This window comes from Grampus griseus (assembly GCF_964374135.1).
Source record: "Grampus griseus genome assembly, chromosome: 10".
In the NCBI taxonomy this organism is placed as follows: domain Eukaryota; kingdom Metazoa; phylum Chordata; class Mammalia; order Artiodactyla; family Delphinidae; genus Grampus; species Grampus griseus.
In genome coordinates, this window is record NC_139004.1 from 51,772,539 (window position 1) to 51,786,851 (window position 14,313).

The following is a 14,313-nucleotide window of genomic DNA, read 5'->3' on the forward strand; positions in this document are numbered from 1 at the left end:
GCCATAAAAAAGAATGAACCAATGCCATGTGCAGCAACATGGATGGACCTAGAGATGATCATACTAAATGAAGTAAATGAAGAAAAAGAAAGACAAATACCATATGATATCACTTATATGTGCAATCTAAAATATGACATAAATGAACTTATCTATAAAACAGAAACAGACTCAGAGACACAGAGAGTAGACTTGTGGTTGCCAAGGGGGAGGGGTGGGGGAGGAGGGATGGATTGGGAGTTTGGGATTAGCAGATGCAAACTGATATACACAGAATGGATAAACAACAAGGTTCTACTGTAGAGCACAGGGAACTATATCCAATATCCTGGGATAAACCATCATGGAAAAGGATATGAAAAAGAATGAATACATATGTATAACTGAGTCACTTTGCTGTACAGGACAAATTACCACAACACTGTAAATCAACTAGACTTCAATAAAATAAATTTTTAAAAAAAGAAGTGGGGCCCTACCTATGATTAAAGACCACATTTGGAGCAAGTCAAGAGGGGCATTACAGTGAGTGCAACTGTCGTAAGTGAGTCAAGGAGAGAAGATGTCTCCAGAAAGAAAAACATAAACAAAATCATTGTGAAGAAATCATTTCAGGTTGTATTTGGAAGCAGAACAGGGAGGTATAACCAAGCAAGACATTTCCACGTCCTCCCTGAGCAAGACAGCAGATAGGTTACAGTAAATGGAAGCCTAAGAAGTCTGAAGTGTGGGTCTTCCTATCAGATACATGGAATACAGAAAAAGAATGCAAACGGATATCGTAACTAAATTTGAACTAATGACATAAAAGGGGTAGCCCTTTGAACGTTAATTCGTTAATTTTAACAAATATTTATTGCCCTAAATAAATTCATTGGTCAATTATTTCCTATACAATTTTTTGTTTGTTTGTTTGTTTTTTGCGGTACGTGGGCCTCTCACTGTTGTGGCCTCTCCCGTTGCAGAGCACAGGCTCCGGACGCACAGGCTCAGCGGCTATGGCTCACGGGCGCAGCCGCTCTGCGGCATGTGGGATCTTCCCGGACCGGGGCACGAACCCGTGTCCCCTGCATCGGCAGGCGGACTCTCAACCACTGCGCCACCAGGGAAGCCCTACAATTTTTTAATTGAAGTACAGTTGGTTTACAATATTGTGTTCGTTTCAGGTGTACAGCACAGTGATTCAGTTGTGGGGTTTTTTCAGATTATAATCCATTATAGATTATTAAAATACAAGACATTGATCGTAATTCCCTGTGCTACACAGCAAATCCTTGTTGCTTATCTATTTTACATATAGTAGTTTGTATCTGTTAACCCCATACGCCTAATTTATCCCTCCCCTGCCATCCGCTTTAGCAACCTCAAGTTTGTTTTCTATGTCTGTGAGTTTGTTTCCATTCTGTATATGCATTCATTTGTATTATTTTTTTAGATTCTACATATCAGCGATAACAAATAGTATTTGGCTTTCTCTGTCTGACTTATTTATTCCCTGTATTTAAGGATAGGAGATCCTCCAAATAATCCATGAAAATGCCTACCTCCTATCTCCTATCCCCTGCGCATCTGTACCAAGATCTCAGACTGAATCCTGAGGAGAAGCTAATTCATACATGGATACCAAACTACCTGAGAACATTCTGACACACTTAGATGCAGAAGCACCTTACAGAGCGCTTCGTCGAGCTGGGGTCTCGTTTTATTTAAGGGTCTGTGACAAGGAGTCTTCGTGAACAGTAAATCTGACTCCTCTGCCGCCGCCACAATGACACCGTCTGCTCAAGCTTCTCCGCAGACCAGTTACCAGCTGCCTAAATGGACAACACAGAAAGACACAGGAGTGTCTTTCCAGAATCAGTTCCAATGAAGTGTCTGCATTCCCCTTCACTCTACCTACAAGCAAATCCTCCCACCTTTCTCTTGGCTTTAAATGTAAATGTCACAGGACAAGTATGAATTCCTCGATGGTGGAGAACTTTAAAGATACTATGGAAAACAGCTTCCCCCAAGAAGCCAATCACTGGGCTGAAGGCTGATCCCAGCAGATGCAACGCCCCCCCCTCCACCCCACCTCGCAGTGACTTACCTTAGAATTCATCTCCATGTGGTATTTGGCACAAGCTCGAAGCTGAGTCACCCAGAACTGTTTCTCTTTTGCATCAGCAGCTAAAATAGAGAAAGAAAGGCTTGGAGCAATTGAGCCAAAACACATCCAACCCATTTCTACACGCACCTGAGGGGTTGGGGGCCTGGGAATGAAGGAGCGAAAGGCAAATGCAGATGGTACTCATGCCAAAGATCTGACGACACCAAATCTCAATCAAAAATCCTTTTTTTTTTTTTTAACAAATCTAAAAAGTTTTGAGAAACTTAAAGGGATTTTCAGAATTCCATCTTCCTGGATGGAATCACTTGAACACATACAGATCAATTTCTCCGAAAGTAATCAATACACTTATATTCTTTCTCTTTTTTTTAATTTCTAACAGATTTTTTAACAGCTTTGAGATAGAATTTACATACATAAAATTCACCTGTTTTTAATATTAAGTGATTTCTAGTATATTTACAGAATAGTACAACCATGACCATAATCTTGGTTTAGAATATTTCCAGTATCCCCCAAAGAATCCTCCACCCATCAGCAGTCACTTCCCATTTCTCTCTCCCCACCCCCTTTCCCATCCCTAGGCAACCACTAATCTGCTTCCTGCCTCATAGATTTGCCTATTCTAGACATTCCATATGAATGCTCCCATGCAGTATGTGGCTGCCTTCTTTTACTTAATGTTTTTCAGGTTCATCCACATTGTAGCATTTTTATTGCCCCTAACACATTTTTTTTTAAATCTCTCTTTTCAAATTATAAATACCAACTCAGAAACTTCAAACAGAACAAAACTGAATAAAGTAAGTTTCTTGTCATTAGAAGGGAGTTAGAGGTGGAATTTCTTTTTCAGTGGGGCATTATCTAAGTGGCTGCAAATATGCTTTGTTAAAACACTTTGCTTTACTGTGTAGTACACAGTGGGGGCACCTAATATAGTCCTATGACAGGTGCTTAATGAAGGTTTCCCTGAAGAAGTGACCAAAAAATTCCCTCTTAAACCACGTTAAAAACCTAACTTATTCTGAAATGTCTGTTATGAGAACAATTTGGCCAATTTTTTAAACTCTTCTGAAAAAGTCATTTCTACTTCTTTAAAAAGCAGCAGGGAGGAGAAAACATGATTATTTTTAATGCCTCTACCACATGTGGCTAAAAGGAGGATCAAAGTGCAGTGTTTAAGGCCCCTTTGTTAACTATCGGAGTTGGAATGTGGAGTTATCAGCCTTTACAAAATTAGCGTTCAGTTGAATTACCATTTTAATATATGTTCTCAAGGGTTCTTATTATGACTGAACAGAACAAGGTACAAAATGTTGACTTACAGACCCTCAAATGTCCCCCAAAGAGACATTACAGTACCAGTCACTTGCACAGTCACAATCTTCCATCTACACCCCCATCTCTCAAATATATAAAATTATTTTCTTAAAAGATCATGGATACATAATAGGTTCTAATAAAATCCAAGTTAATTTAATTGCATAACTCACTGCATAAATATTTTAACAGAATATATACTGCATAAATGTTAAATATGCAGAAAACAAAATGATTCCCCTAGAAATTTGTATCATTTACAAAAATGAGCCTGTCATCTGTCAATAAAACCCAACTTCAGCTTGAACTTCTGGTGAAGAAATCTGGAAGTGCAGACCAGCGTAAGACTAGGTGAACCCTACTTCCAAAGAATAAAAGGATTCTGCAGAAACTAGAGCCATTTTCCTTAGGAACATGAAGAATTGCTGCTTTGTGGCAGTACCCAAAGGCTCCAAAAACATTCCCAAAGCTGCTCATCTATTAACATCAAGATTCATCTCTACATGTAGTGAGACGTGAAATGACAAAACCAATGCCCAGATTCTTTGGGATGGACCAAGGACCAGCCAGAAAGAGGCAGAAATGTGTCCTCCCTCTGCTGTAGTGGGTAAGTTTAAGCTAAATTTAGCCCTTGTGATTAGTTCACGCAGATAATAAAACTTTATGTTTGCTATTAAAACAACCCTTAAAAAAAACAAACTTGGGGTTTAATAACCCAGAGAATAAAAACTAAAAGGCAAAATGAGATGGCTCAAATGGTTAATTGGTTGGGCTGTTCTTTTGTAAGGGTTCATGTCATTTTAGAAACCACAGGTGGGTTTATAGCAATACAAGCCTACCTCAAGAAACAAGAAAAATCTCAAATGAACAAACTAACCTTACACCTAAAGGAACTAGAGAAAGAAGAACAAACAAAACCCAAAGTTAGTAGAAGAAAAGAAATCATAAAGATCAGAGCAGAAATAAATGAAATAGAAACAAAGAAAACAATAGCAAAGATCAATAAAACTAAAAGCTGGTTCTTTGAGAAGATAAACAAAACTGATAAACCATTAGCCAGACTCATCAAGAAAAATAGGGAGAGGACTCAAATCAATAAAATTAGAAATGAAAAAGGAGAAGTTACAACAGACACCGCAAAAATACAAAGCATCCTAAGAGACTACTACAAGCAACTATATGCCAATAAAATGGACAACCTGGAAGAAATGGACAAATTCTTAGAAATGCACAACCTTCCAAGACTGAACCAGGAAGAAATAGAAAATATGAACAGACCGATCACAAGTAATGAAATTGAAAGTGATTAAAAATCTTCCAACAAACAAAAGTCCAGGACCAGATGGCTTCACAGGTGAATTCTATCAAACATTTAGAGAAGACCCATCCTTCTCAAACTCTTCCAAAAAATTGCAGAGAAAGGAACACTCCCAAACTCATTCTATGAGGCCACCATCACCCTGATACCAAAACCAGACAAAGATGCTACAAAAAAAGAAAATTACAGACCAATATCACTGATAAACATAGATGCAAAAATCCTCAACAAAATACTAGCAAACAGAATTCAACAACACATTAAAAGGATCATACACCACAATCAAGTGGGATTTATCCCAGGGATTCAAGGATTCTTCAATATATGCAAATCAATCAATGTGATACACCATATTAACAAACTGAAGAATAAAACCCATATGATCATCTCAGTAGATGCAGAAAAAGCTTTTGACAAAATTCAACACCAACTTATGATAAAAACTTTCCAAATGTGGGCATAGAGGGAACCTACCTCAACACAATGAAGGCCATATATGACAAATCCCACAGCAAACATCATTCCCAATGGTGAAAAACTGAAAGCATTTCCTAAGATCAGGAAGAAGACAAGGATGTCCACACTCACCACTATTATTCAACATAGTTTGGAAGTCTTAGCTGTGGCAACCAGAGAAGAAAAAGAAATAAAAGGAATACAAATTGGAAAAGAAGAAGAAAAAGTCACTGTTTTTAGATGACATGATACTATACATAGAGAATCCTAAAGATGCCACCAGAAAACTACTAAAGCTAATCAACGAATTTGGTAAGGTTGCAGGATACAAAAATTAAAGCGCAGAAATCACTTACTTATACTCTAACAACGAAAGATCAGAAAGAGAAATTAAGGAAACAATCCCATTCACCACTGCAACAAAAAGAATTAAATACCTAGGAATAAACCTACCTAAGGAGGTAAAAGACCTGTATGCAGAAAACTATAAGACACTGACAAAAGAAATTAAAGATGATACCAACAGATGGAGAGATATACCATGTTCTTGGATTGGAAGCATCAATATTGTGAAAATGACTACACTACCCAAAGCAGTCAACAGATTCAATGCAATCCCTATCAAATTAGCAATGGCATTTTTTACAGAACTAGAACAAAAAAATCTTAAAATTTGTATGCAGACACAAAAGACCCCAAACAGCCAAAGCAGTCTTGAGGGAAAAAAACAGAGCTGGAGGAATCAGACTCCCTGACTTCAGACTATACTACAAAGCTACAGTAATCAAGACAGCATGGTACTGGCACAAAAACGGAAATATAGATCAATGGAACAGGATAGAAAGCCCAGAGATAAACCCATGCACCTATGGTCAACTAATCTATGATAAAGGAGGCAAGGATATACAATGGAGAAAAGACAGTCTCTTCAGTAAGCGATGCTGGGAAAACTGGACAGCTACATGTAAAAGAATGAAATTAGAACACTCCCTAACACCATACACAAAAATAAACTCAAAATGGATTACAGACCTAAATATAAGACTGGACACTATAAAACTCTTAGAGGAAAACATAGGAAGAACACTCTTCGACATAAATCACAGCAAGATCTTTTTTGATCCACCTCCTAGAGAAATGGAAATAAAAACAAAAATAAACAAATGGGACCTAATGAAACTTAAAAGCTTTTGCACAGCAAAGCAAACTACAAACAAGACGAAAAGACAACCCTCAGAATGGGAGAAAGTATTTGCAAATGAATCAACGGACAACGGATTAATCTCCAAAATATATAAACAGCTCATGCAGCTCAATATTAAAAAAAAAAACTCAATCAAAAAATGGGCAGAAGACCTAAATAGACATTTCTCCAAAGAAGACATACAGGATGGCCAAGAAGCACATGAAAAGCTGCTCAACATCACTAATTATTAGAGAAACGCAAATCAAAACTACAATGAGGTATCACCTCACACCAGTTACAATGGGCATCTACCAACAACAAATGCTGGAGAGGGTGTGGAGAAAAGGGAACCCTCTTGCACTGTTGGTGGGAATGTAAATTGATACAGCCACTATGGAGCACAGTATGGAGGTTCCTTAGGAAACTAAAAACAGAATTACCATATGACCCAGCAATCCCACTACTGGGTATATATCCTGAGAAAACCATAATTCAAAAAGACACATGCACCCCAATGTTCACTGCAGCACTATTTACAATATCCAGGTCATGGAAGCAACCTGAATGCCCACAGGCAGACGAATGGATAAAGAAGATGTGGTAGATATATACAATGGAATACTAAGCCACAAAAAGGAATGAAACTGGGTCATTTGTAGAGACTGTCATATAGAGTGAAGTAAGTCAGAAAGAGAAAAACAAATATCGTATATTAACGCATATATGTGCAACCTAGAAAAATGGTACAGATGAACCGGTTTGCAGGGCAGAAAGAGAGACACAGATGTAGAGAACAAACGTATGGACACCAATGGGGGAAAGCGAGTGGGGGTGGGGGGGGTGGTGTGATGAATTGGGAGATTGGGATTGACATGTATACACTAATATGTATAAAATGGATAACAAATAAGAACCTGCTGTATAAAAAAATAAAATTCAATAGAAAAGAAAACGAAACCACAGGCGGCGGTGGGGCATTAAGTTTTTCACCTGCTATTGTTTCTGCTCTGACACTTTATTAAGCAATAAAGAGCAAAGAGAAACCAAGGACCATATAAATCTGGGACACACACTGTATGAATCTCCAAAGAGAACATGAATCTTCTCACAGTTCCCAAAAAACAAAAAACTTTCTTCAACTATAGACAATTTTATATCATAGGTTTGTGGATTGTTTTATAGATCCTGAGATATGACTTGTATATTGATAATAAAAGAACCTCAGGAAATTCCCTGGTGGTCCAGTGGTTAGGACTCTGCACTTCCAAAGCCAGAGGCTCAGGTTCAATCCCTGGTTGGGGAACTAAGATCCCACAAGCTGCACAGCGTGGCCAAAAAATAAAAATAAAGGAACCTCAGCTTAGCCCGCCTCTGGGTAGCAAAGCTTGGAGGAAGGTCAGCAAACTGACTCTGTGTGTGTGTACATGCACAAGCGTGCAAACATGTGCATTTGGGGTTTGGTTTTGTTATGTTGTTAGAAGAAGACTGACAATTTTTCCAGCAATGTGCCCATGACAGAATGCTGGAAGAATGATCTAGCGATCAAATCACACCGCTGCAGACAACTCTGGCCCATCAGAAAACCTGCGAGGTGGATATGCCTCGGGGGCGACAAGACCTACAGTTCCGGCCAAATGCTGGGCTCCCCCGAGACCTGAGGAGAATGCTTAGCAGACCTCAGCTTTCAAGAAGCAAAGAGAAGGGGAGAAAGTGGACAACAGGACATAACACCAGCTGGCTCTTCACCAGGCTCTAGGGCCACAATGGGTTAAATAAAGTACAAGTGAAGGGGCCTCTACTAAGAGCTGGTTCTAGAGGAACTTTGAGCAGAGGACACCATGACCCTTAAAAGGCTTGACCTGTGCTCAGATCACAGCCCCACGGGCACTGGAGGAAAGACTGACAGTATACGGTCCAGGAAAATATATACTGAGCTAATATGAAAAATCTGCCCAAGTCCTGAGGCTCAGCCAGGTTTGCGATCACTCACCTTTTGTTTGTCCTTAATTGCTCAGTTAATTAGGACAAACACTTCCTAATGTCAGCTCCTCTCCCCACCCCAGGGGTAGGAGAAGCAGCATCTGTCACCAGAGTCCGCAAACCCGGCAAATTGTTAAAGGTGATTTTTTAAAAAAATCAAAAAACAAGAGAGCCATCACCATGGTAACTGTGAACCCAAGAGGCCCGTCTGAAAAGTTCCCGGGAGAAGAACGTACCTCTCAGTTTGTACATCTCCCCATTGGCAGAGTACACGACCAGCATATGAGGCACTTCGTCACTCAGGGACACGATGGCGCCAGACAGAGACAGGGCCCCTCGGGGCTTCTGGTGTTTGCTTTGCTCATTCACAAAATACTGCAGGATACCAGCCTCAAAATCCAGCACAAAGTACCTGTGTGGAGAAACCACAGTGCATCAGTTTTCTCTCCAAGCAAAGAAGAAAAAGAACATAATCCTTAAATTGACATCAAGGTTCCCAATCCAGGATGCTGGAAGCTAAACGTCCCTGCCAGGCACCCACACAAGTCATCCCCATGTAGGGAGAGAGCACCCAAATCTTAAGTCAAAGCAGAACCTGTCATGGCCCCTGGGGCAAGGGCAAGGGCCAGGCCCATTCTCGATTCGATGCAATGCCCATTCATACGTAAGCCTCAGAATGGTAAAGAAGAGAGAAGCATTGGGACACAGACTCTGGTAACAGGCTCCACGTGACCTCACAGGAACAGCTGAAATTCACAGCCCAGAAGCAGCAAACTGGGCCAGACTCCAGCCAACAGCCTGGACACTGTATGGGGCCTGAGCTCCAGAGCTGGTCAATCCAGCCAACTGCAGGTGCTCACACAGCCCCCTGGGCACCCTCCAGCGGGCCCTTCCGTGGATCACTTTTCACACAAAGGGACAAGATTCCCTCCGCTCTGGGAGGCTGTAATGCCACTGGAGTCTACATTCAGGGTGAAAACAGGGAAACTGCTAGTTGCTTGAATCACTCAAACAAATCTTGGTAGCCGAGTACCTGGCCTGTTGATAGTCACCATCTATCACCAGGAAGCAATCAAGACCACTTCCCCTTCTCCACCAGGACGAGCTGTCTTCACGTGAGACCCACATGCCCCCTGCGACCCAGAGGCTCACCACAGCCCCTGCTGACTCTCCCAGCCTCTCACTTTCTGCTCCACCCACGCTGGCTCACCCAGCTGCCTTCCACCACTTTGCTCATGCCGTTTCCCCCACCTGGAGCAGTTACTCGAAGTGATACAGATCGTTACCAATCCACAACATCGAAACTCTTCCCACAATTGGGCTTCACATCACCATCCAACTGCACGTCAGTAGGTTTGTCTCATTAAAGAAAGAGTCCAGACATTGTCTGACACACATGGCGCACACAAGCCACAATACCAGTCTCAAACCAACCACGGCGCAATTGGGGGGTGGGAGGAAGCAAGTTCTTCATCAGCTTGAGATATACTTGCCACCCCTGTGGCTAAAACGTGGTTCCCTGCCCTATTAACTGCACGGTAACTTCAGGAACAACTCAGGTGCCACCAACTTGAGAAAGCGTCTCCTGACCAGGTTAAATCTTCCTCCCACAAGCTCTCACTCTGAACTCACCCCTCATGGCCCTGGCCTCATCGGGTGTCTACATTTGCAGGATTATGCGATTCAATGTCTGGTTCCCCCCAGACTCTACGCTGTTCGGAGGCGGACAGTGCCCGACACCTCGCTGATACTCAGTTAATATTTATTCAGTGAATGAATGAAAGGGAAAAAACTACCAAATTCCACTCTTTTCAATCCGTGCACCAAAGCAGCTGGGTCACCACTGTGAACTTGCAGAGGCACTGGAAAATATGTCACACTTTTGAGGGATATAGAGTGATGCTCAACATCGGTCAGATATAAAGCATACGAACAACTCAGGCAGTTTTCACAGTTTCGATACTAGTTGCACTGCATTCCTTTCAAAGACATAGCATCTTTGCAAAGCTGGGTTTTCAGCAGTTGCTGGGTTAACAAGGAAACATCGACAGGGAATAGGAAGAGGGCAACGATGCCAACAAAATCCCAAGGTTTGAGAGAGAAGCTGTGCAGAATCCGCAGACACACACAGTCCATCAACAAGCACTTGCAGTTATTTAATGGAGACACATATTCATAACGTAGAAACATAAACATTTATGTTGATTATTTTTTCAAAAGGCCACTGAGTTGTTAGGACATCAATGTACATGAAGTTGTTTGGAGCTGGCTGCTTTAATAATTTTTAAAAAGCTGGGGCTTCCCTGGTGGCGCAGTGGTTGAGAGTCCGCCTGCCGATGCAGGGGACACGGGTTCATGCCCCGGTATGGGAGGACCCCACATGCCGCGGAGCGGCTGGGCCCGTGAGCCATGGCCGCTGAGCCTGCGCGTCCAGAGCCTGTGCTCCGCAACGGGAGAGGCCACAACAGTGAGAGGCCCGCATACCTCAAAAAAAAAAAAAAAAGCTGACTGCTTTCATAATAAATGAAACTGTAGGATATTTTTTAACCTCTAAGCACCACGAACCAAGAAAGTTTACAAAATTCTGACTTAATTGATTCTCATAGTAACCGATAGACAGCCATCATTATTCCCCATTTTACAGGCACTAAGACTCAAAGAAACTCAAAATCTAAGTCCCACTTGTCTGTGTCCAAATCCACACCTGGTTCAGTCCAGCACTCACAAACTCTCCTTCGAGTCTCACGCAAGTCCCCCCGCTTGTCGCTTGCTCCGTGTCACCTCTCCTGTATCCACTTAGGTACTTTATTCTCCAAAGCTTCCTGCTCCAACAGAGCTAGCCAGGCTGAAAGCACCTTTGCCTGGCCACAGAGGTCCCACCTCATCCCCATCCCACAGAGCAGGCACACCTGACAACCCAGGTCTCAACCCTCCAAAACTCCAATTCCTCTAAGAAGCATTAATTATTTGTAACATTCCAAATGTCCTGGCCAAGGCTATTTACCTTTTTTACCCCTCTCCTTCCCTATCTCTCGAGTCACAATAATAAGGATATACTTCTGGTATCCACGATTAGCATGGATAAATCAAGACACAAAAATGTGCTCCTGGACCAGGACTATTCAAAGTGCGGTTCCTCGCCCAGCAGTATCAACATCACCTGGGAGCTTATCTGAACCGTAAATTCTTGGCCCCACCCAAGACCTGCTGAATCAGAAACGGGTGGGGGTGTGGGGCGGCCAGGAGGCTTCCAGGTGATTCTGATGCAGCTCAAATTTGAGAAGCACTGGCCTAAACTAATAGCTCATCACCCAATCCCTACCCTCCATTTCCAGGAGACACAAGCAGAATACATTACCCAGCTTTCCTCGTAAGGACATGTGGCCATTTGAGCTGTAGCCAACAGAATGTGAGCAGAAGAAATGCAAGCCAGGCCTATAACATACAGACAGACGCATGCACATGTGCGCACACATGTGCCCACACACACACACACACACACACACACACACACACACACAGATTGGAATGGAGACACCCTGCAGGGCAACTCGGGATCCACAACAGGTGTGGCAAAGACACAAGAGGGAAGCAGCCTGGATCCCCGAATTACCACCTGGAAGAGAGTCACCTCATTTCTACATGGATGAGAAAGAAGCTTCTGCTTATTAGGCCACTAAGATCAGTTAAAGAAGCCAGCCTGACAAATTCACAAAAAATATTTTTTAAATGTCTATTTTCACATCCTTCTACTTGAAATGTGCTCCTCTCCTCCCTTCTGTGATGTGAAGACCAAATTCCGTCAACGAGAGAATACCTGGGGTGATTTCTGAGCCGCCAGTGGTCACATTGTTCAAACGCTGACCCTGCGCTTCTCTTTAAGAGTAAATGTTCTCACGAAATTGAGTTATATGTAGTGAGGTGGATGGACCTAGAGTCTGTCATACACAGTGAAGTAAGTCAGAAAGAGAAAAACAAATACCATATGCTAACACATATATATGGAATCTAAAAAACAAAAAGAAAGTGGTACTGATGAACCTAGTTGCAGGGCAGAAATAAAGAGGTAGACATAGAAAACGGACTTGAGGACATGGGGTGGGAGGGCAAAGCTGGGGCGAAGTGAGAGTAGCAACGACATATACACACTACCGAATGTAAAATAGTTGTCTGGTGGGAAGCAGCAGCATAGCACAGGGAGATCAGTTCGGTGCTTTGCGATGACCTAGAGGGGTGGGATAGGGAGGGTGGGAGACAGCCTCAAGAGGGAGGGGATATGGGGACATGTGTATGCATATGGCTGATTCACTTTGTTGTGCAACAGAAACTAACACAATATTGTGAAGCAATTATACTCCAATAAAGATCTATTAAAAAAAGAGCAAATGTTTTCCACGTGACCTATATTTAATGTCAGCACAGTCATGGTGACTGCAGCTGTGCAGACACGGCTCCTGGCAAATCACAGGATGAAGAGCAAGAATCCGTACAAGCGTAGGGAAGGAACCTCGGCTCCGACTACAGCATTCTGTGTCTCCAGCCGCCCCTGCACCCCCCAAACCGCTCTGGCAGAGCAGCAGTGTCCCCCATCCATAAACATGCCTCCTTTACACAGCAGGAAGTAGGAAAGGTACTGCATCGCATAACCTGAACAGGTTTCAAGGAAAAGGCAAGAGCAAGTGGCCCTCAACTCCCCTGCCCACCCCCCATCCACCCTGTGTCGTTGGCTGGAACGGAGAAAGGGCTGAACACCTCTCTCCCCTTTCTGCTCTGCCCACTCATCAACCAGGCCCCCATCAGCCTTCCCCGCTCCCAGAAGCAGCTTCACAAACGCATCCTGCTCAGACCAACCATATATTTGCAAAGGACATTGTTAAGAAGCTGGTACCAAGAAATGAATTGAATACTGGGGGTTTTTTTCAATAAGGATGACAGAATAACCAGTTGAGGTCACATTATGCAGAATACGGGAACACATTAATGATTTTTCACATTACCTATTTCAAAATGACAACTTAATTCTAACCCCCTGCCTCAGGCAGAAAAAAAAACATATTTCCACTGCTTCCTAAAATAGTTTTAATGCAAATGCACAGGTTTGAATCATGTGCACTAAGCAAGGTCATCAATAATTTACTCCTTTTCTAAAGACAGTTAAAAATTCCATCGTATTTGGAAGGGAGTGAAAGGAGAATATCTGATTAAAAATTACAACAGACTAAACATCAAGTGTTCTTTCAGGATGGCCTTTGAAAGTTGATTTAGATTGTGTCCCATGCAGGTAGGAGCTGTCCACGCGGCACTAAGAAGGGCATTGCCTGGGGGTCACATCCCCTGGGAGGAAAGAAATTGCATTTGGATCCCCGCAGGGTCAGGGCTCTGGTCAGGCACTGCTGTTTGAAGCTCGCTGCTGTATCTGAAACTCACAGCTTTCATTCTAAATGGAAAAGTTAACCGTGTTCCTGGATGAGGCTTCATTAAATGAGGTGCAAACGCCGGATAAAATCCTGAAACATTCTTTAAGGTTTTTCCCTCTGGAGAAATGAATAAGACGAACCTAATTCCTAGTGGGTTCTTTTCTAATTAGCATCTCGAGCTTTAGTTTGCAACTTAACCAATGTGCAGGTGAACTTAACTGTATACGGAGGGAACATATTTTAGGGACTATGTTAACAGACCAAAGAGGGTGCTGAGAGAGAAAAGAGAGAAAGGGGGGAGACATCAAACCAACCCATGAAAAGAGCCACCAGTCCCGATCAGGCCAGTTTCGGGGTGGCAGCCTCACCCCGTCCCAAAGCCGGGACCCGCGGCGAGTGGCAGGCCTGCCTCAGGAGGGCTGAGGACAGGCCACTGCTTCGAAAACAACATGTGAGCACGTGCACAGACGTAGACACACCTGCATGCACACACACTCACAGGCGCATACACATTCACGCTCACTTG

The 14,313-nt window shown here is 42.7% G+C and overlaps 1 protein-coding gene across 2 annotated transcripts in view; it reads right to left on the reverse strand.

The window, feature by feature from the left end:
• The window catches only part of OSBPL10 (oxysterol binding protein like 10), a gene marked incomplete at its 5' end in the record, with an annotated part of 284,829 nt that overhangs the window by 184,708 nt on the left and 85,808 nt on the right, over window positions 1-14,313 (reverse strand). For both annotated transcript variants that reach the window (XM_082663642.1, XM_082663643.1), the window contains 2 exons: window positions 2,090-2,169; window positions 8,607-8,782. In XM_082663642.1, the coding sequence (XP_082519768.1) occupies window positions 2,090-2,169; window positions 8,607-8,782 (256 nt within the window). The remainder of the gene's footprint in view (window positions 1-2,089; window positions 2,170-8,606; window positions 8,783-14,313) is intronic.